Raw genomic sequence first — 24,038 nt, forward strand, 5'->3', positions numbered from 1 at the left:
TGCTGCTCCATTCTATACTCAAAGCTCTATAGTTTTCAAATACATATATTGCATACAACAAAAATTCCATTTAAATTGCTTTTAAAAGTTTCCCTTTTGTTGGAGTATTGAAAAGGCAATGTTAATGTGTATAGAAACTAAAATTTTATTTAAAACAAAGATTTCTTGCCTAAATACATTTGGGTATTTGCCACTTAAAAAAACAAAATGTAGTACTTGCAAATGAAATCAAGCTCTGATAGATCAGTATAATATAGTTTAAATTAGGCAGTCAATTAATTGCAGTTAACTCATGAGATTAACTCAAAAAATTAATTGTGATTAATTGCAGTTTTAATCGCACTGTTAAACAATAGAATACCAATTGAAATTTATTAAATATTTTTGGATTTTTTTCTACATTTTCCAATATATTGATTTCTATTACAACACAGTATACAAAGTAGGCAGTGCTCACTTTATGTTGTTGTTTTTTATTACAAATATTTGCACTGTAAAAATGGCAAACAAAAGAAATAGTATTATTCAATTCACCAATAAGTACTGTACAAGTACTGTAGTGCAATCTCTTTATGGTGAAAGAGCAACTTACAAATGTAGATATTTTTGTTATATAACTGCACTTAAAAACAAAACAATGCAAAACTTTAGAGCATACAAGTCCACTCAGTCGTATTTCTTGTTCAGCCAATCACTAAGACAAACAATTTTTTTTACTTTTATGGGAGATAATGCTACACACTTCTTATTTACAGTGTCACCTAAAGTGAGAACAGGCATTCACATAGCACTTTTGTAGCTGGCATTGCAAGGTATTTCCGTACCAGATATGCTAAACATTTGTATGCCCCTTCATGCTTCGGCCACCATTCCAGGGGACATGCTTCCATGCTGATGATGCTCATTAAATAAATAATGCTGTCAGGGTTCCTTCCCCACTCTGAACTCTAGGGTACAGATGTGGGGACCCTCATGAAAGACCCCCTAAGCTTATTCTTACCAGTTTAGTTTAAAAACTTCTTCAAGGTACAAACTTTGCCTTGTCCTTGAACAGTATGCTGCCTCCACCAAGCATTTTAAACAAAGAACAGGGAAAGAGACCACTTGGAGACGTCTCCAAAATGTCCCCCCAAGGCCTACACACCCCCTTTCCTGGGGAGGCTTGAGAATAATATCCTAACCAATTTGTTACAAAATCATCAAAGACCCAAACCCTAGATCTTGGAACAATGGAAAAATCAGTCAGGTTCTTAAAAAAAGAATTTTATTAAAAAAAAAAAAAGGTAAAAATAATCTCTGTAAAATCAGGATAGAAAATACTTTACAGGGTATTCAGATTCAAAACACAGAGGATCCCCCTCTGGGCAAAACCTTAAAGTTACAGAAAACAGGAATAAACCTCCCTCTTAACACAGGGAAAATTCACATAAAATAAAAGATAAACTAATCCGCCTTGCCTGGTTTACCTATACTGGTTGCAATATTGGAGACTTGGATTAGGATGGGTTGGAGAAAATGGATTTCTGTCTGGCCTCTCTCAGTCCCAAGAGAGAACAACCACATAAACAAAGAGCACAAAACAAAAGCCTCCGCCCCCCCCACCCCTCCCCGCCGCCCTGAAGATTTGAAAGTATCTTGTTCCCTTATTGGTCCTTTGGGTCAGGTGCCAGCCAGGTTAGCTGAGCTCCTTAACCCTTCACAGGTAACAGGATGTTGCCTCTGGCCAGGAGGGATTTTATAGCACTGTATACAGAAAGGTGGTTACCTTCCCTTTATATTTATGACAAATGCATTAATTAAATTTGTGGCCGAACTCCTTGGGGGAGAATTGTATGTCTCCTACTCTGTTTTACCTGCATTCTGCCATATATATTTCATGTTATAGCAGTCTCGGATAATGACCCAGCACATGTTGTTTCTTTTAACAACACTTCCAGTGCAGATTTGACAAAATGCAAAGAAGGTACCAATGTGAGATTTCTAAAGATAGCTACAGCACTCGATCCAAGGTTTAAGAATCTGAAGTGCCTTTCAAAATCTGAGCAGGACGTGGTGGAGAGCATGTTTCAGAAGTTTTAAAAGAGCAACACTCTGATGTGGAAACTACAGAACCCAAACCACCAAAAAAGAAAAGCAACCTTCTGCTGATGGCATCTGACTCAGATGATGAAAATGAACATGCGTCGGTCCACACTGCTTTGGATGATTATCGAGCAGAACCCATTATCAGCCTGGACACATGTCCTCTGGAGTGGTGGTTGAAGCATGAAGGGACATATGAATCTTTAGCGCATCTGGCACATAAATATCTTGTGATGCCAGCTACAACAGTGCCCATGTGAACCCCTGTTCACACTTCCAGGTGACGTTGTAAACAAGAAGTGAGCAGCATTATCTCCTGAAAATATAAACAAACTTGTTTGGCTGAACAAGAAGTAGGACTGAGTGGACTTGTAGGCTCTAAAATTTTACATTGTTTTGTTTTTGAATGCAGTTTTTTTTGTACATAATTCTACATTTGTAAGTTCAACTTTCATGATAAAGAGATTGCACTACAGTACTTGTATTAGGTGAACTGAAAAATACTGTTACTTTTGTTTTTTACAGTCAAATATTTGTAATAAAAATAAATATAAAGTGAGCCTTGTACACTTTATATTCTGCGTTGTAATTGAAATCAATAGATTTGAAAATGTAGAAAATATCCAAAACTGTTCACATCAATGGTATTCTATTATTGTTTAACGGTGCGATTAATTGTGATTAATTTTTTAATCGTTTGACAACCCTATTTAAATGCATTCTTTTGATAATTGTTACTCATAGGATATGACAGCTCGAGATTTGGTGCAGCAAAGGTATACTCTTCCAAATGGAGACACTGCTTGGAGACCATCTCCACTTGTTACTGCTGCCTTGGATGGGAAGCTTGTTATTCTTGATGGTATTCATCGCGTCAACTCTGGCACCCTAGCTGTACTACAGAGGTCGGTATGGGAACCCTGTTAAGCAGAGTGCTTGAGACTTGTTCATTCAGGACATTCATGCTCAGAAGCTGTGTCCTGTTTGCAAATACACAGCTGTGCAACTCCAGGTATATTTTAAAATTGCAGTCAAGGTATTGGATTTTTACAGAATACATTATGTTGGGACCTCAGATATGGAGAGCAGCAGCAAGCCATGAGTGTGTTATGTAAACCTTTATTAATATTGGCAATTGCAGCTGTTTGTTCATGCTGTACTCTAACTGAATTAGAAAATGTAGTAGTTTCTATCCCAGTGAAAACTATGAGGCCTAAACATTAATAAGTTAATATTTATTAAGTAGTAAAGACATTATAAATAGTATTTGAAAATGCATTCTGCTTCTAATAAATGACTGATTAATTATACTCACTCTGAAAAATGCTTTTTTGGAATTGTTTACTAAATTGATTAAAGGAATCTGAAAAAGGGGGTGAACAGTGAGGTGGCAAAATTTGCAATGATACAAAATTACTCAAGGCAGTTAAGTCCAAATCTGACTGCTAGAGTTACAAAGGGATCTCACTAAACTGGTTAACTGGATGACAAAGTGACAGATGAAATTCAGTGTTGCTAAATGCAAAATTATACAAATTGGAAAATATAATTTCAGCTATACAAACAAAATGATGGAGTCTAACTTGGCTATTACCACTCAAGAAAGAGATGTTGGAGTCATTGTGGATAGTTCTCTGAAAACATCTGCTCAATGTGCACTGGCAGTCAAAAAAGCTAACAATGTTAGGAACCATTAGGAAAGGGATAGATAATAAGTCAGAACATATCATAATGCCACTATATATATCCATCATAAACCTACACCTTGAATACAGTGTTCAGTTCTGGTCACCTCATCTCAAAAAAGATGTATTAGAATTGGAAAAGGTGCAGAGAAGGACAATGAAAATGTTTAGGGGGATAGAACAGCTTCCATACGAGGACATATTAAAAAGATTAGGGGTCACCCAATGGAAATTAATGGGCAACAAGTTTAAAACAAACAAAAGGAAGTATTTTTTCGTCCAACACACAGTCAACCTGTGGAACTCACTGCCAGAGGATGTTGTGAAGACCAAAGGTATAACTCAGTTAAAAAAAGAATTGGATAAATTCGTGGAGGATAGGTCCATCAATGGCTATTAGCCAAGATAGTCAAGGATACAGCGCCATGCTCTGGGTATCCCTAAATCTGTGCCAGAAGCAACTGACACTAGCCACTGTCAGAGACCGGATATTGAGCTATATAGATCATTGGTCTGACCATTCTTATGTTCTTATGAATTAAAAACAAAAATCCTAAAAGTTACACATAATAATGTAAACTATTATTAGTAAATAATTACTACTCATATAGGGCCAGATTTTGACACGTGTTCATGTTGAATAGTAATACCCTTCTCCGTGAGTGATCACATTAATGGGGCCACTTGTGTAGGAAAGTGCTAATCAGGAGTAAGGAGGTACCAGAGTCTGCCCCATAATAAAGAGCCCAAAACTGCCTGTAGAAATGAAAATTTTCTTTTTACTTGGAACAAGTAAAAATATCACTTTTGAGTATACCTATCTTCAGTTCTTTTTGGTTTGCACCTCATAACGTGTTATCACCTTTTAAGTTTTATTCCAAATAAGACTTTCATCATTGACTTACATATTTGTTACAAATATATGACAGCATTTGTAGTGCATAAACTAGAAAATTCAGTTAACATCTGAACTTTCTGAAAACCTAATAATCTCTTCTGATCTTCAGTTTTTTATTAGATACCAAGGTGATCTTTGCATTAGACATAGCTAGCCCATTTTATTTTCAAACTGTATTTGTACCGTAATATGTAATTAGGAAGATGGCAGTTCCAAATTGCTATTGGTCAACCTGTCAGTTTCACTATAGTTTGATAAATATGAAAAGTGCTTCCTTTGCTTTCTGTTCCTCTTTATTTTTTCTTTGACTGAAGTGATCTGAAAAAGAAAAACCGTGCATTTGTGCTCTTTTTTGCCTCTTTATTATGTGTTGGTCAAAGACCTGAATAGTTTTTCTCTCTCTTTTTTCACACCTCCAAAAATATTCTGCTTGTTTTGTTTTTTGTTGAAATAACAGGAATGCCAAGTCTTGTCTTCCCTTTTTTGTTGTTGGTGCACTTCTTGGATGGCTCTGAAATGTGTATAGGGAGTTGTTAGAGACAAGATGGGTGAGGTAGTTTCTTTAATTGAACAGAATTCTGTTAATGAGAGAGACAAGCTTTTGAGTCACACCGAGCTCTTCTTCAGGTCTGTGTGGCTCAAAAGCTTGTCTCTCTCACCAACAGAAGTTGGTCCAATAAAAGATATTACCTCTCCCACCTTGTCTCTCTAATATCCTGGTGCTGACATGGCTAAAACTACACTGCAACACGGTACACATCTGATGAAGTGAGCTGTGGCTCACGAAAGCTCATGCTCAAATAAATTGGTTAGTCTCTAAGGTGCCACAAGTACTCCTTTTCTTCTTACTGCAAATAGGGAGATTTGTCAGCCCATTGCTAATGGGGAAGTGGTGTTGAATCCTTAACAAAAAGAGCTTTTCACCCAAGTTTTGTAGTTACATAGCTGTTAGCAAAACCAACAGTCTAAATAAAAATAATTTCCTCTCTTTCAACTCGGTTTCACTTCCCTGGTACCTGTGCTATCATACTCCCTGTTAGTTCTCCATTCATCCAAAGAGTCTTCGAAGTAGACAAGACCTGAAGTTCTAATATAAAAACTTTAGCAGAACCCCATCTATAAGAATAAACAGACTTGAAAAGACCTTTCATGCCTTCTTCACACATTACAAAAAAAGGAGGACAAGATAGTGCAGGGCTGGGCATAAGTCCATTTTTTTTCTCTTGTGCATTTTGTTCACCTCTGATTCTTTTCATTTTCACTAACAGAATATATATCAGTTAAGATGACTCCTAAAATGTATTGCTTCTAGGAGCAAAATAGGAGTATAGCACTGTGTGCCAGTTGGACAAAAATATTCTGAATTTCGTGCCATACACAGTGAGAGTATAATAGAAAGTCTTCATATATGGTCTTCAGTGGTTTGTTTATCTCTGAAAAAAAATTCTGTCATAAATGGTGTTCTGTACTTACAGAAAATAGTTGAAGTTCTTTCTTGAGCTTCAGAGGAACAGCCGTGTTAGTCTGTATTCGCAAAAAGAAAAGGAGTACTTGTGGCACCTTAGAGACTAACCAATTTATTTGAGCATGAGCTTTCGTGAGCCACAGCTCACTTCATCAGATGTAGTGAGCTGTGGCTCACGAAAGCTCATGCTCAAATAAATTGGTTAGTCTCTAAGGTGCCACAAGTACTCCTTTTCTTTTTTCTTGAGCTTGCCATTTAACTGGTATTTTTCTCATCACCAGGTCCTTCACTGAAAGATATAGGTCTCAACTTTTGTTAATAACTCAGGCATTGAAATTAAGACTTCTTGGGTAGAATTCCTCATTAAAGTAACATTGGTTGAGATAACTGTAAAAACTAAGGCAATTAAATACTAGATTTTTGTTCTCTTTTGAATTCCCGAATAGGCTAATCCATGACAGAGAACTGACCCTTTATGATGGCACCAGATTACTAAGAGAAGATAGGTATCAAAGTTTAAAAGACGAACTGCAGCTCTCCGATAAGGAACTACAACAGAGGTAATTTGTTAGACGCTAACATGGTATTCAAAGTAGTTTGTATGTGATTCAGGTTGTAAAGAGTCTTCTATTTTATTGCTTGATGTTACTAAGGTTTCTTGCAAGATGCTTGATTTTTAAATCAGTAATAGAACCTGTTTTTAATACTGCTATCCTCAGTACTTTTTGTGTTAGCATGAGAAGAAAAATCTTAAAAGAGAAACTTAGAGCACTTAAAATATCCTAGCTGAAAGAAACAATATAAATACATAAAAGTTTAGACACATAAGGTATGTCTACACAGCAAAGAAAAATCTGCAGCTGGCCTATGCCAGCCAACTCCGGCTCACAGAGCTCAGGCTGCAGGGCTGTATTATTGCTGTGTAGACTGCCAGGCTTAGGTTGGAGCCCTAGACTCTAGGACCCTGTGGGGTAGGAAGGTCCCAGAGCTTGGGTTCCAGCCCAAGCCCAAATGTCTACACAGCAGTGAAACACCCCCGCTGTCTGAGCACCATGAGCCCAAGTTGGCTGGACTGGGCCAGCTGAAGGTTCTTCTTTGCTGTGTAGACATATGCATGGATGCACTGCATTGTTTTGAAGCATTTTATTAAGAGACATTGAGAGTTAAACAAAAAAAAGTTGAATGTTATAATTATTTCTTCCAATAGATTAGCTAGAAAACTGGTATGTAATTTAGAATTAACATGAGGCAGGAAATCCTAAGGATGGGTTGGTGCCTGTCATGCTTATTCTTCTTGCTTTTTGACTTCCAGTTGTCTGCTAGAAATATTCTCTGTGTTGAAATATTTCAAGTCCTTTGATCGCCAGACAGATACACAGTCATTGTACTGACTGATTTCAGTTAATTGCCAGGATTCTATTTTGTATTACTCAAAACAAATATAATTTAATATGTAATAATATCTTCCATAAATTCTGAAGAGATGAAACTGTTATTCTTAGATGACACTACAGTTTAAATAATGTGGTTTTTATACTGCTAATATTGTGATAAATAAAAATTCTTGTTTTACAGGGACCAAGAGCAATAGTTGATTTTTACAATATACAAGTCATTATGGTTTGCCTCTAATTAGAACAGAGTCTTGTGCAGGAAAATAAACATGAGGGATTGTATGTCAACTATATAATGGGTACAATTGCATGGGTCTTTTGTATAATATAATATTTGGATTCTGAAGTAAAATACAAAAAATCTTTTATTCTTCTCTATATTTCCTTATAACTTTTACCTCAATAATAAGGTGACTCTCTGTAGTAAATTAGGTGAAATAAAACACGTCTTCTGTACTGGGAAAGTAAGTTGATACTACTTTTCTTGGTTGTCCAGTTAGAGCCTGCACTATATGAATGTTAAAACTGAATTCCTATTTTTAATGAAACCTGTTTGGTCAGTTGATATAAGACATGGGAGAACAGACTCCAACCAGTGATCCAAAACTTTTGCAAAAATTCTCAAGTCCAAATTAATTGAGGAGATTGGATGATATGGGGCAAATTCCTTAGGGTTTTCCCTTTTTAAGAATGAAAAGAATGGAGGCATTTTTAGACCTTTAGACCTTTAAACCTTTAGAGGCACTCAATCGGAATGCCCGAAGGGTCGGTCCTGGGGCTGGTTTTGTTCAAAATCTTCATTAACTATCTGGAGGATGGCGTGGACTGTACCCTCAGCAAGTTTGCAGATGACACTAAATTGGGAGGAGTGGTAGATATGCTGGAGGGTAGGGATAGGATACAAAGGGACCTAGATAAATTAGAGGATTGAGCCAAAAGAAATCTGATGAGGTTCAACAAGGACAAGTGCAGAGTCCTGCACTTAGGAAGGAAGAATCCCATGCACTGCTACAAACTAGGGACCGAATGGCTCGGCAGCAGTTCTGCAGAAAAGGACCTAGGGGTTACACTGGATGAGAAGCTGGATATGAGTCAACAGTGTGCCCTTGTTGCCAAAAAGGCTAACGGCATTTTGGGCTGTATAAGTAGGGGCATTGCCAGCAGATCGATGGACGTGATCATTCCCCTCTATTCGCCATTGGTGAGGCCTCATCTGGAGTACTGTGTCCAGTTTTGGGCCCCACACTACAAGAAGGATGTGGAAAAATTGGAAAGCATCCAGCGGAGGGCAACAAAAATGATTAGGGGACTGAAACACACGACTTTTGTGGAGAGGCTGAGGGAACTGGGATTGTTTAGTCTGCAGAAGAGAAGAATGAGGGGGGATTTGATAGCTGCTTTTAACTACCGGAAAGGGGGTTCCAAAGAGGATGGATCTAGACTGTTCTCAGTGGTAGCAGATGACAGAACAAGGAGTAATGGTGTCAAGTTGCAGTGGGGGAGGTTTAGGTTGGATATTAGGAAAAACTGTTCCACTAGGAGGGTGGTGAAGCACTGGAATGTGTTAGCTAGGGAGGTGGTGGAATCTCCTTCCTTAGAAGTTTTTAAGGTCAGACTTGACAAAGCCCTGGCTGGGATGATTTCGTTTTTAGCAGGGGATTGGTCCTGCTTTGAACAGGGGGTTGGACTAGATGACCTCCTGAGGTCCCTTCCAACCCTGATATTCTATGAATTGTAGAAGGTATCCTCTTCTAAAGAAGCAAGAAACATTTTAACAAATCTTTCAAGTGATCTTTCCATCTGTAAAAGGATTAATAGTAAAGTAAACGTAATGGGAAAGATTATACCTGCATTCTTTTAGTTAGTTTAATTAACCACTTACATATTTTTTAAATCTGGGCACATATTCAATAATAAGAACACAGATGCACACCCAGAGTAAATCTGTGGTATTTTAGATACTGTATAACCCAACGCTTAATGAAAATTTCCAAAGCTGATAAGATGATTCTTCTGACAGAATAACAGCTGCTTTATTTTAACATCACTTTATTTTATTTTTAGAGGGGAGGGTGGAGGAGAAAGGAGAATTACACAGGCTGTATTATGACCCAGAGAAATTACATGTGTTCCTGAGCGTTGAACATTTTTAATTAAGAAGAGGTAGAATTTGAGGGATTGAGTGGGGGTGGTGGCATGTTATTTGTTTAGTTTACAAAAATCAAATGAAATAATATTACAGTGACTTCTGGTTTTTTAAGCTAAAAATCATAGTTTTATTCTTGAATTAAAATTTTTGGAGGATGTATGTTAAAGCTGATAACTTCTCTAAGCGCTAATAAAATATATTTCTGACTCAAAAGATCTTACACGTGCCATCAGTTACATTTTCGCTTGATGTTCCACCACGTTACTACTTCCATAGTCTGCACTAATTTTTTTAAACAAGGTTTACACGCCATGCAGGTGGGTGGCATGACTCTGGCAGACATGACGAGCTCAAGCAGCTGATTTGTGGTTCTGGGGATGGAGGATACTCATTGGCCAGTTGAAGGCCTTTTATCTATGAGCTAGCTAGCCGCCTGCATTGCAAATTGTTTCTACTGGCCTTCTCTTTAGCCAGTTGTGCTGTGTTATTACTAAACAGTCCAGGTACAATGGCATCAGGTCACATGGGGAAATTTTATTTTGTAGATTATGGATAATGGGAGAAGAAATCTATGCTGGCGATGAGGAAGGGACTTAAAAAGACTCTCTACGTATAGAGAAATTGTTGCTGCACAGTATTAGCTATTAATAGAATTGTATGATTCACTATGTTGAATTAGTTCTGCGTGAAGAAATGCAGTCACTTAAAATTGATTCAGAATGTATATCCAGGCTTTTTGTGTAGAATTTTCCTACATAAGGATTTGCTGAGGCAGATATTGTGAAGGTGGCATTCCATAACTATAAATACAGTTGGAAGACATAGGGCAAAGCACTAGCTTCTCTATGAAACAGTATTTTAACCTGTTCAGATGGTTTTTTGTTTTGTTTTGTTTTTAGACTTTTCCACATATTAAGCATTTACTATAGTAAACAGGCAGCTAGTAGAGAAAAATATAGAAATGTTTATATAATCAGATTTGCTTCAAAAGCTGAAAGGAGCCGATTATAATGCATGGGTGGGTATTCTTAACACCCTTAAGGCAGTGAATTACTGTCCATGTGACTAGGCTGAAAGAGAGCACATACAGCATATGAGACAAATATAAGCAATGTGGCAGAAGGTGAATTTTGTAGACAATAGAAGCTCCAATATGTTAAATTTTAACTGAATATATTCACCACCCTTTAGTTCTGAGTTGTTTATTTTCACTTCTTTTTGTTTGGTCATTCAGTTTTAGTGTGTTTGAACATATACTAAAGCAGTCAGTTAATTAAAAAACACAATAATCCAAGCCAGTGTGTTATACTTTGCAAAAAAGGAAACAGATGCTTGATAACTTTTGATTCTGGCAGGGATAAGTGATGGAATATTTGAAAAGATGCAGCATAGTTTTTCCCTTTAATTTAAATATATGTCCTCTATCTTAAACACCTTTAAATTATAGTTATTGTTAAATTTTGTTGTCAATACGTGAATTACATAAATATTTCATATGCAAACACCTGATCTTCTGACACACAATTATACTCTTGTGTGACGATAATAATTTGTAAACGATCGCCACTCCTACATTTGTTCTCATTTTGTTTGCAGTAGTAAATGATGATTTGTGAAACTGGAGAAGAGGAAAAGACAAATAAATGAAAAGTTTATGTGCGGCAGCAAGGGAATGCTCTTTGTGTGCCAAAGACAAGAAATCAGTCTTTAGCATTGTACTGGTGAGGCTGCATTCTCTGTTTGACCTTCAGTGAGGTTATTTTCTGTAAGGGCTTATCTACACTTACGGGGGGATCGATGAGTGGCGATTAATGAATTTTTTTCAGAGGAACAGCCGTGTTAGTCTGTATTCGCAAAAAGAAAAGGAGTACTTGTGGCACCTTAGAGACTAACCAATTTATTTGAGCATGAGCTTTCGTGAGCTACAGCTCACTTCATCAGATGTATACCGTGGAAACTGCAGCAGACTTTATATACACACAGAGAATATGAAACAATACCTCCTCCCACCCCACTGTCCTGCTGGTTATAGCTTATCTAAAGTGATCAACAGGTGGGCCATTTCCAGCACAAATCCAGGTTTTCTCACCCTCCACCCCCCCACACAAATTCACTCTCCTGCTGGTGCTAGCCCATCCAAAGTGACAACTCTTCACATAATCAAGTCGGGCTATTTCCTGCATAGATCCAGGTTTTCTCACATCCCCCCACCCCCATACACACACAAACTCACTCTCCTGCTGGTAATAGCTCATCTAAACTGACCATTCTCCAAGTTTAAATCCAAGTTAAACCAGAACATCTGGGGGGGGGGGGGGGTAGGAAAAAACAAGAGGAAACAGGCTACCTTGCATAATGACTTAGCCACTCCCAGTCTCTATTTAAGCCTAAATTAATAGTATCCAATTTGCAAATGAATTCCAATTCAGCAGTTTCTCGCTGGAGTCTGGATTTGAAGTTTTTTTGTTTTAAAATAGCGACCTTCATGTCTGTGATTGCGTGACCAGAGAGATTGAAGTGTTCTCCGACTGGTTTATGAATGTTATAATTCTTGACATCTGATTTGTGTCCATTTATTCTTTTACGTAGAGACTGTCCAGTTTGACCAATGTACATGGCAGAGGGGCATTGCTGGCACATGATGGCATATATCACATTGGTGGATGTGCAGGTGAACGAGCCTCTGATAGTGTGGCTGATGTTATTAGGCCCTGTGATGGTGTCCCCTGAATAGATATGTGGGCACAATTGGCAACGGGCTTTGTTGCAAGGATAAGTTCCTGGGTTAGTGGTTCTGTTGTGTGGTATGTGGTTGTTGGTGAGTATTTGCTTCAGGTTGCGGGGCTGTCTGTAGGCAAAGACTGGCCTGTCTCCCAAGACTTGTGAGAGTGTTGGGTCATCCTTTAGGATAGGTTGTAGATCCTTAATAATGCGTTGGAGGGGTTTTAGTTGGGGGCTGAAGGTGACCGCTAGTGGCGTTCTGTTATTTTCTTTGTTAGGCCTGTCCTGTAGTAGGTAACTTCTGGGAACTCTTCTGGCTCTATCAATCTGTTTCTTTACTTCTGCAGGTGGGTATTGTAGTTGTAAGAAAGCTTGACAGAGATCTTGTAGGTGTTTGTCTCTGTCTGAGGGGTTGGAGCAAATGCGGTTGTATCGCAGAGCTTGGCTGTAGACGATGGATCGTGTGGTGTGGTCAGGGTGAAAGCTGGAGGCATGCAGGTAGGAATAGCGGTCAGTAGGTTTCCGGTATAGGGTGGTGTTTATGTGGCCATTGTTTATTAGCACTGTAGTGTCCAGGAAGTGGATCTCTTGTGTGGACTGGACCAGGCTGAGGTTGGTGGTGGGATGGAAATTGTTGAAATCATGGTGGAATTCCAGCAGGAGAGTGAGTTTGTGTGTGTATGGGGGTGGGGGGGATGTGAGAAAACCTGGATCTATGCAGGAAATAGCCCGACTTGATTATGTAAAGAGTTGTCACTTTGGATGGGCTAGCACCAGCAGGAGAGTGAATTTGTGTGGGGGGGTGGAGGGTGAGAAAACCTGGATTTGTGCTGGAAATGGCCCACCTATTGATCACTTTAGATAAGCTATTACCAGCAGGACAGTGGGGTGGGAGGAGGTATTGTTTCATATTCTCTGTGTGTATATAAAGTCTGCTGCAGTTTCCACGGTATACATCTGATGAAGTGAGCTGTAGCTCACGAAAGCTCATGCTCAAATAAATTGGTTAGTCTCTAAGGTGCCACAAGTACTCCTTTTCTTTTTGCGATTAATGAATTGGCAGTCTATTTAGTGGGTCTAGTGAAGACCTGCTAAATTGATCGCAGATTGCTTTCCTGTCGACTCCTGTACTCTACTGGATCGAGAAGAGTAGGAGGAGCATCTCCCGTCGACATCGCATAGTGTGGACTCCACAGTAAATAGGTCTAAGTTACGTCAATTTGAGTTACGCTATTCACGTAACTCAAATTGGGTAGCTTGGATCAAATTTCCCCTGTAGTGTAGACAAGTCCTAAGATTCTTCTTACCCCTGGGTGGAGCGAAATAGGGTCTGATGATCTCCCCTACTTGTCTGACCTACAGATTGAACAGGCAAGAGGAAAGGATGAAGATGTCTGGTACTCAGCATTAATAAAGTATTGCCAATCCCTCCAGCCAATTTTATTCTAGGTCTTAGTGTGTTAGGCTTTGCAGTTACTTACATGGCTTCTGTCTGCAGAGTGATCAAATATGGCATAGACTTAATAAACATAGCTCCACAAAGAAACAGTGCCTATGTTTGTTTCGAGCCTGATCCTGCAGGGTACTGAACAACCTCATCTCCAGTTGACGTTGGATGGAGGATTCTCTCCAGCTTGCAGGATTAAGCCCTTTTTAAAATAATAATTAAATATTTGGCTTTACATTTTCAAGAGATTGAACAAACATTAATCCAAACAACACCCTTGTGAAGCAGATGAATGTTGTTCCCATTTACAAACTGGGAAACTGAAACAGATGTTGCACTGGGCCACAGAGCAAATGATGGAGAGGAGAATATACCAGTAAAGTGCTCAGCAGATTAGTTAATGAGAACAAAAAGAGAAATGCATTTGTAGATAGCTTTCCAACGTGCAGTAGCTTTTACTGTTGGAAAGCTTTCCTCAACGAATAGCTGGTTTATTAAAAATTCCTTTGCCAGGGAAATTTTCTATTTGTAAGTTATTAAAATATGCAGTTCAAAAATTCAAAGATTTTTTTGGAATACTGTTGCTGGTAGCTAATTCAGAAATAATGGATTCAATCCTCAGATGTACTCTTTATCCCTGAGAGGAGCGGGGGGCAATGAGGGTGCTGTTTGTGTCTCCCCACTCCTGATCTTTGACTCATCTGGGGGCTTGTTTCTCAGAACGGCTCAAAACTGTGCCCAACTGGCCATACCCATAAGGGGGATTGCCATAGTGCACTTTCTTCTGGCTGTGTTACCCATCTCATTCACTCCCTGCCACATGCCAGAATGGCCCCAGCTGCATTGGGGGAATCCCCAGCTGAGGAAAGCTGACTGCACTTTGGATCCTTTATGACATAGAAGCATTGCAGAAGGACCAGAGCCAGGATCAGGAGTGAGCTTAATGTATGTTGAATATTTTTATTACTAATGAAAAAAAGAGGTTAATCGAAAATTAAACATGCCTTCTCCTATCTTCAAAACAGTTTCTCCTATAATAAGGTTGGTCACTGTTCCCTGACCTTTTCTGTGCGTAGAGATAATGACATACCCATTGGTTCCTATTCACATGATGATTTCAGACGTTTCCTTCTATTTTTATCAACCTGGGTGTAGCTTCTAGGCTTCTGACTTTAGGCTGAGAGTAACCGATGCCATCCACTTTGTTTGCTTTGATTTGGGAGTCTGATACAGCGCAGCATATTCAGGAAACAGTTTTTCAAGGGTGTTCACTGTATATGCTTTTCTGTATCGGATTCGTTGTATATACCAGATCTGCCTGCTAAGCTGTTATACATTGTGTAATTTAAATTGAAGGGTCAAATTCTACCTTCGGTTACACCCATAATTTCCCCCCAAAGAATAACCAAAGATGGAATTGGGGCCAAAATATTCTAATTTCAAACAGAATTATATGCAAAGTAGCATATGACAACAGGCAGGAGAAATATAAATGATTGCATTACAATTTTCTCATTTTTGAATATTAAAGTATTTGTCTGGAATTGTAATTGAGGTGTTGAGTAAATATTGCATGCCATATTGCAACATCCAACTAATTTACATCTGAGTTGCTATTATTTACTTGTATAAACAGTTGCACCTGGAGACCGCAAGTTAAATCAGCGTCACATTATGCTAGGCACTGTATAGAAACATATTAAAAGACAGTCCCTGCCCTGAAGATCTTATAATCTAAATAGAAAAGAGAGACAATGGATGGGAGATAGTATCATCCCCATTTTACAGATGGGGATCTGAGACACAGAGAGTTTTAAATGATTTGCTCTAAGTCACACAGGAAGTCAGTCTGTGAATTAAACCCAGATCCTCCCCGAGTTCCGGTCTAGTGTCTTAACTACAAAATTATCTTTCCTGTCTGTCTAATTGAGTAGAAAAAGTTACCCATTGTTGCTGCTTCAAAAGATATTGCCGCCCCCCAGATCTGTCTTTTAGTAATACTGTTTTAGGTGATACTCTTGGAGAAGGTTTCAAAACCATCACATTTGTAAATTTTGTCTATTTCATACATACAAAAAAGTAAACAAATGGTAGCATGGTTACGGGTATTTGCTCAACTTGAAGCATGCAGGTCATGCTGTAGATGAAGCCAAAACTTGGGTAACCTTGTAGGCATTACAACTTACGAGAGATATATTTTGTTTTTTACATTGCTAGTTACATTATGCAATTTTTGTCAGTTTTGATTTTTTTTATGTTGCATTGTGAATGTCCTGAATATAAATTGTGGCTATGGCTTAATACAGTAATTCACTTGAAGACTGATTGCACCTCAGGTGGAGTTTGTAAGTTCAGATTTTTTATTTGCTGCTTCTACCAGGTAATGCATTTAAAAAAATATTTTCTTGCAGGTCCATCTTTCCTATCCATTCCTCGTTCAGAATAGTTGCCCTGGCCGAGCCTCCTGTCATAGGAAGTAGCACAAAGCAATGGTTAGGCTCGGAGTTTCTAACTCTGTTTCTGTTCCATAATGTTAAATCCTTCACCAGGAATGAAGAAATTCAAGTTATTAAAGAAATGGTAAGCACTTGCAATGGTTTGGCCAGTTATTAATATTGGTTCCTATTTAAAATGCTGACTATGATTATGAACTGGAATATTTTAATATACCATAGATACTCCCTTTTCTTATATGATGTGAAATCCTTTCACACAGCCTAAGTGACTCCTTGATTTTTAAGTCTAGGGTATCTTCTACTGTAATTAGTATAAATTCGTCTTGGTAGTTTTCTATTACAGTATATTTTCATATTTTGTGACGCAGTTATTCCTTTTTGGTTATTTGAAATAAATGTATATGCAGTACATACATGCAGGCTGTGTTTATGTAGGTGCATATGTGTGTGTCTATATAAATTACATATGCACACATGAAATATATATCAAATACTTTTTTTGTCTTTTAAACAGATTCCAAATGTGCCCATGGTTGCTGTGGAACAGTTGTTATCGTTAACACACAAGCTTCGGGAGACAAATGACCCCACAGTGAGTCTAGTTTTTCAGATTTGTGTTCTACTTGTTGTCATTATATGTGTAGCTGTTTTTAGAGTCAGGATTTTATCTCTACTCAACAAAGGAATTATTTTCTCCAGCAATGTGAGGATGCTTCCTTATTTCCTTACGTTCTTGCCTTATGCTGACCTATCTTGACCAGTGGAGGCTGGATTGAGCTCATTCTGGAGTCAATTCCTTCACTTCTTGTATGGCCACAGGAGCAGAGTGTGCTGCCAGCATGGTATTCGTAGACCCTGCCTGCGTGGGATTTGAGAAACCAGCCTTGGAAATCCAACACTGGTTTCTTGTGCTATATACACGTGGCACCTTTTTTATTTTTAATATACTCATTTAGGACCTGATTAAGCAAAGCACTGAAGCATGTACATAATTTTAAGCATGTATGCTCAAATTCTAGTGAAGTCATGCAGTATTATAACATGTACATCGTAGTCAATATGACTTAAGCAAATGCATAAAAGAGGAATGGGATTTAAAAGCACGTGCTGAATAGGGATGGACTAAAGCATATGCTTAAATTGTTTACTGAATTTATTTAAAATCGCCTCCCCTTAACAAATACTGTTGTGTCATACAGTGCTTTAGTAATTGTAAGTTTGATACTTGGATTTGTTTTGGGATTACTTGGGCAGGGAGGACTATCTAACCATTAGAAAATGCAGACAGGGAGGTAGGGAGATGGGGAAAAGAGGAAAGTGCTCAGAACTATTAGTAGTATTACTGTGGTAGGCAGTTCTACTAAAGCAGTAATGTAAAAAAAAAATTACTACTGGCACAAAAACTGCAGAACTCTTTTAAAACTGATACAGTCAAGACTCAGTTTTAAAAATTAATTTCAATGGCAACTAAAATAGTGAATTGATGTTTTACTTTTTGCAGTAAAAAGTTTCAAACATTTTTATTGGAGCCACCCAACATGAGTGTATAGGTGTGCACATGTAACTTGTGTTAGGTTAGGTTATATACAGTAATCTACTTTCCTCAACTCTCAGGAGGTTAGCACCAGTAATAGTTTCCCACCATGTTACTGTTTAGATTTTTGATTGGCTGCATTCCAGGAAGAAATAAAGTGCACTGTCCACATCTTAGCGGACAGCAATTTTGTTTCACATGAGATGAAGTATTTGTAGTCCATTAGTAACCAAGGACGACATTAGAAATAAATCTTTTAAAATCAGCAGGCCTGTATAATTTCCACCCAAGAGTCCTAAAAAAGGTGACCTGAGGAGATTTCTGACCTGCTATTGTTCATGTTTAATAACTCTTGGAATGCTGAGGAAATTCCCCAAGACTGGAAAAATGTTAATGTTGGGCCAGTATTCAAACAGGGCAAGTGGGATGACCTGGGTAAGTATAGGCCAGACATCAATCCTAGGCAAAATAATGGAAAAGCTGATACAGAATTCAGTTAATAAAGAACTGAAGGATGGGATTATAATTAGGGACAGTGAACATGGTTTTATGGAAAAATAGGTCTATCAGAAAAAGCTCATTTCATTCTTTGATGAGATTACAACTTTGATTAAGTAAAGTGCGGCGAGGTAAGATACTTAGATGTTTTTATCAGGTGTTTGAGTTAATACCATATGACATTTTGATTAAAAAATTTCCATTATACAATGTCAATAAAGCAAACACTAAATGGATTAAGAACTGCCTAAATGACAGGTCTCAAAAAAAAGGAGTTGTTCGTGGGGGAATCATCACTGAAGAGGGGCCTATATACTAAGCCCACAGCTACTCAGTTTTTTTACCAGTGGTCTGGAAGCATATATAGCATTGTGGCTGATAAGAAAGGTTGGCAGAATGATAAATAATGGTGAAGACAAGGTGGTCATACAGAATGTTGTGAATTGCTTGGCCAGCTGGGCCCATTCAAACAAAATATATTTAATATAGCTCGAGCCTTACCAAATTCATGGCCTTGAAAAATATTTCACGGAGCATGAAATCTGGTCTCTTGTGTGCTTTTACCTACACTACAAATTTCACAGGGGAGGCCTGCATTTCTCAAATTGGGGGTGCTGACCCAAAAGGGAGCTGCGGGGGTGTGTGTGTCACAAGGTTATTTTAGGGGGGGTTGTGATTTTACCACCCTTACTTCTGCACTGCCTTTAGAGCTGGGCAGCTGAAGAGCGGTGGCTGCTGACTGAGGGCCCAGCTCTGCAGGTAACAGTGCAGAGGTAAGGGTGGCAATAAATTGGTTAGTCTCTAAGGTGCCACAAGTACTCCTTTTCTTTTTGCGGGTACAGACTAACACGGCTGCTACTCTGGAAAAAAAAAATACCATACTATGTGATCCTCACTTCTGTGCTGCTGCCTTCAGAGCTGGGTGGCCAGCCAGCTGCTGACTGATGGCCGAGCTCTGCAGGCAGCAGTGCAGAAGTAAGAGTCGCAATACCATACCTTGCCATCCTTACTTCTGCGTTGTTGCTGGCAGCGGTTCTGCCTTCAGAGCTGGGTTCTCGGCCAGCAGTCACCGCTTTCCAGCTGCCCAGCTCTGAAGGCAGTGCTGCCATGTGCAGCAGCACAGAAGTAAGGGTAGCAGTACCGCACCCCCCCCGCCAACAATAACCTTGCAACCACCCCACAACTCCTTTTTGGGTCAGGACCCCTACAATTACAACACTGTGAAATTTCAGATTTAAATAGTTGAATTCATGAAATTTATGATTTTAAAAATCCTATGACCGTGAATTTGGTAGGGCCAAATCAAGCGAGTAGAAAAGTTCATCTACTTGGGCAGCACCTGTCACAGTTCAGGGCAATTGCACGTGTATTTCCGCCCTGTGGTCCAGCAAGGTTCCCAGCACCTCAGCCATCACCTCTTCGGGCTGGAGACCCACATCTCTCTCACTCCTAACCAAGATTTTTCCAGACTTCACAGTTCCCTGTCTACACTGTGAGTTTCCCAGCAAGACAGACTGCCTAAGCAGGCCTGCTTTGCTTTCTCCTCAAAAGCTATAAACAGCATAATTGCCCACAGTTATAGTTTCAAAACAGCTCTTTCTACACAAGCATATTTATTCTTAAGGTGATAGAATTACAGAGCAAACATATTAAAAACAATAAAAGAACCTACACACATTCTAATAACTTAGGCAGGATCTCCCCTATCCCCCCAACTCCAGCAAGGGCTGTCGCAGGTGATCAGTCCTTCATATCCCACCTAGGGAATTTTCTGTGGTTACAAGTTCAAAACAGGTGTTAGTTTAGAACAAGTACATAGCCTGCACCAATCAGCCTGTTTCTTTGTACATCTTGTGCCTTTGATCTTGTCCTCATGTAATAGGTGATCGGCAGACAGTAGCTCTCTCCTCAGGGCATATCTTCAAAAGGCTGGGATTTTGCATATCTGGGTGGTGGTATATTTACATTTACTAGAGCAGTGGTTCCCAGACTTGTTCCACCGCTTGTGCAGGGAAAGCCCCTGGCGGGCCAGGCTGGTTTGTTTACCTGCTGCGTCCGCAGGTTCTGCCGATCGTGGCTCCCAGTGGCCGCGGTTCGCTGCTCCAGGCCAGTGGGAGGTGCTGGGAGCGGCGCGGGCCGAGGGATGTACTGGCTACTGCTTCCAGCAGCTCCCATTGGCCTGGAGAAGCGAATCGCGGCCTCTGGGAGCCGCGATTGGCTGAACCTGCGGATGCAGCAGGTAAACAAACCGGCCCAGCCCACCAGGGGCTTTCCCTGCACAAGCGGTGGAACAAGTTTGGGAACCACTGTCCTAGAGATTTGTTGAGAAACCCACCTAATTTTGTTTGTCTCTAAAGTTCATTCATGTCTGGCACATGGTTTAAAATAGTTTGTTGAAGCTCATAACACTTCCCAGGGTTTAAGTTGGTCATTGGGTACATCCCTCCACCCTTCCCCCCGACATTACATACAATTTCACAATAATACATAAAGTTTGCATTTTTAATACAATGAAATCCAAAGATATTTAACCTTAACACAATAAGGATTTTCAAGGTTATTGCAGGAAATTGTCGTACCTGTCAGAGTAACTTTCTGGCCAATGGAGAGCTCAAAAAGGAAGTGACGTCAAGGATAGGAAAAGCATTCACAGCATGTACTAAACTTAACAACGTAGGGAAATCAAAAATATATAGCATCAAAACAAAACTGAGAATTTTCAGTTCAAACATAATCTCATTGATAACATACAGCTGTGAGAGTTGGAGATCTACTAAAACTATACACCTTCAAAAAATAAGTGCCTAAGAAAGATTCTGGTCATTGGTTGAAACGATTTCCTTACAAACAGAGAGATCCGAGAAATCATGAACCAGCAGCTTGTTTCCACCAGCATCAGATGGGTGTGCTGGACATGTTTGGGGCATGTACTCCAGATGACAACACACAGACTCCCACATGAAGCTGTCAAGTGGAAACCAAGTGGTGTGAGGAAACGGGTACCCCCAAGAGAAACCATGACGAAGAATTCTTAGGGAGGGCAGAACAGTTGATCTCAACACCATATAGCAGATGGAAGCAGTAGCAAATGACATAGAGGAGTGGAAGAGACTAGTGTCCACCGGGAGGGCCAATATCAGTGCAGGAAGGATGGAGGGGACTCGAATTAATGACTGAGAAGAGCCACAAAAATGATTTGAGGGCTCCCTTACGGCGTGAGACTTAGCTCAATTTATTTAGCTTATTAGAAAGAAGATTGAGAGGTGACTTGATTAGTGTATAAGTACACTCATGGAAGAAAATAGAGGGTACTAAAGTGCCCTTTAGTTTAGCAGAGAAAGGCATGGCAAGAACCAGTGACTGGAAGCTGAAAGCCAGACACATTCAAATTGGAAATGTGACACACATTTTTAACAATGCAGATGATTAAGCACTGGAACAAATTACCAAGGGAAGTGGTGGATTCTCCGTCTGTTGATATCTGCTAATTAAGACTGGATACCTTTCTGGAAATTATGCTTTAACCAAACACAACTAAGGCTTTAGTCAAACACAAGTAATTAGGCTCAATAGTTGGCAACTGGATGCAACTTAATGGCCTGTGATATACAGGAGGTCAGACTGGATGATGTAATAGTACTTTCTGGCCTTAAACTGTATGAATCTATGAATGAATAAAAGGAAGTGAACCCGATACTTATTTATGTATTTATTGCATTATTGGCATGTATGTGGTTCTTTAACAATATATATTACAAAAGGGAATGTATTTGTTTGTAAAGTGTTTGGTGTCTGAACAGAGTGATTAAAAAAAGGGTCTCTCTAACATCCATAGCGTTGTGAAATATCCAGAGAAAGTGTATGCTATAAGACAAATGATTCACTGTTGGAAGATACCTGTAGATCAGTATGATATCCGATGTGCATATATGTATATAAAATAATCATACACATCACAGGTTGGGCGATATATATATCTATCTATCTCATATATATATATATAAAAAATAGCATGCCCGTGCTGTGCGTTGACCTGTGTGTTTCACGTCAGTGGTTCCCTTTATTACTTTCAAATTATCAAAATGAAACATTTTGATTGACCCAAACCAAATTATTTTTGTGACTTTTGGTTCACGAACATTTTTGAGATTTTTGATTTTTTCATTTCAATTTGAGATGGGAAAAATTTCTGAAATCTCAAAAATTTTCACGAGAGGAAAACCTTTTCCTGCCCAGCTCTACTATTTAATAACAGTCCATTTTGTAAATGGACCCAGCAGAGACTCAAGAATGAATGGGCTTGGATCTTGAACTGTTATCTTGATTCTACAGGTGGCCTCACTCAAGCAGAGTTTAGAAACGTTGGCAGGACGGTGTGGAGAAGCTTGTATTTTTGTCACCCATGCTATGTACTCATTTTGTGGATTCATAAATTAGGCCAAAGGATACCATTATGATCATCTAATCTTTACTGTTGCATAACACAGCACGCAGAATTTTATCTGATACCTTGTGGTTGAACGAAAGGATTTATTTTAGAAAGATCTCCAGTTTTGATATAAAGACTTCAATTTGTTCCAATAGTTAATTTAACCTCATTGTAAAATTTGCATCTTATTTCTAATTTAAATTTTTCTGACTTCAACTGTTAGACCTTTGCAAACATTATTGTCTTTGCTGCTAGATTCAAGAACCCATTAGTAGTTTGGTCACCATAGCTACTTCTGTCAGGGTCTGAAAAAACTACACCCCTGACCAGCATAGCTGTGCTGACCTAGCCCAACACAGACACAGCTATGTTGACGGGAGAATGCTTTTGTCAACATAGCTGCTGCTGTTTGCAGAGGTGGTATTTCTACACCAATGGAAAAACCTCTGCCATTGGTGTAGGCTGTGTCTACATTATGGGATTATGCCATTATGGATTATGCCATTATTATACGTTATGGATTATAGCTATACCAGTATATTCTCCGTAGTGTAGACATACCTTCAGGTGAATCGGATACCTTCTTCCTGTGTAATTACAGATTGCAATCAAGTAGTCTCTTAATCCTCTCTCTCTCTTTGATTAAATTAAATAGATTGAGCTCCTTTAGTGCTCATTATAAGGCACATTTTCCAGACTGTGAATCATTTTGATAGCTCTTTTTGAATTGTCTCCAACTTTCAATATCCATTTGAATATGTGGACACCAGAACACAAGAACAGCCCTATTGGGTCAGACCAAAGGTCCATCTAGCCCAGTATCCTGTCTTCCGACAGTGGCCAATACCAGGTGCTTCAGAGGGAATGAACAGAACAGGTAACCATCAAGTGATCCATCGCCTGTTGCCCATTCCCAGTTTCTGGCAAACAGAGGCTAAGGACACCATCACTGCCCATCCTGGCTAATAGCCACTGATGGACCTATCCTCCATAAATTTATCTAGTTCTTTTTTGAACCCTGTTGTAATCTTGACCTTTACAATGTCCTCTGGCAAAGAGTTCCATAGATTGTTCCACAAATACTTCCTTTTTGTTTGTTTTAAACCTCCTGCCTATTAATTTATTTTGGTGACTCCTAGTTCTTGTGTTATGAGAAGGAATAAATAACACTTCCTGAATTACTTTCTCCACACCAGTCATGATTTTATAGATCTTGATTGTATTCCCCTTAATCCATCTTTATTCCAAGATGAAAAGTCCCAGTCTTATAAATCTCTCCT

At 39.0% G+C, this 24,038-nt stretch overlaps 1 protein-coding gene across 3 annotated transcripts in view; it reads left to right on the plus strand.

Moving 5' to 3' along the window:
* The window catches only part of VWA8 (von Willebrand factor A domain containing 8), a 287,936-nt gene that overhangs the window by 89,481 nt on the left and 174,417 nt on the right, over positions 1 to 24,038 (plus strand). For all 3 annotated transcript variants that reach the window (XR_007356839.2, XM_048851261.2, XM_048851269.2), the window contains exons 13-16: positions 2,827 to 2,987; positions 6,577 to 6,690; positions 16,253 to 16,421; positions 16,812 to 16,889. Coding sequence is in view for 2 of the 3 variants with exons in the window: in XM_048851261.2 (XP_048707218.2) it covers positions 2,827 to 2,987; positions 6,577 to 6,690; positions 16,253 to 16,421; positions 16,812 to 16,889 (522 nt within the window). In the remaining variant the exon portion in view is untranslated. The remainder of the gene's footprint in view (positions 1 to 2,826; positions 2,988 to 6,576; positions 6,691 to 16,252; positions 16,422 to 16,811; positions 16,890 to 24,038) is intronic.

The sequence above is a fragment of the Caretta caretta genome, chromosome 1 (assembly GCF_965140235.1).
Source record: "Caretta caretta isolate rCarCar2 chromosome 1, rCarCar1.hap1, whole genome shotgun sequence".
NCBI classification, from domain to species: Eukaryota; Metazoa; Chordata; order Testudines; family Cheloniidae; genus Caretta; species Caretta caretta.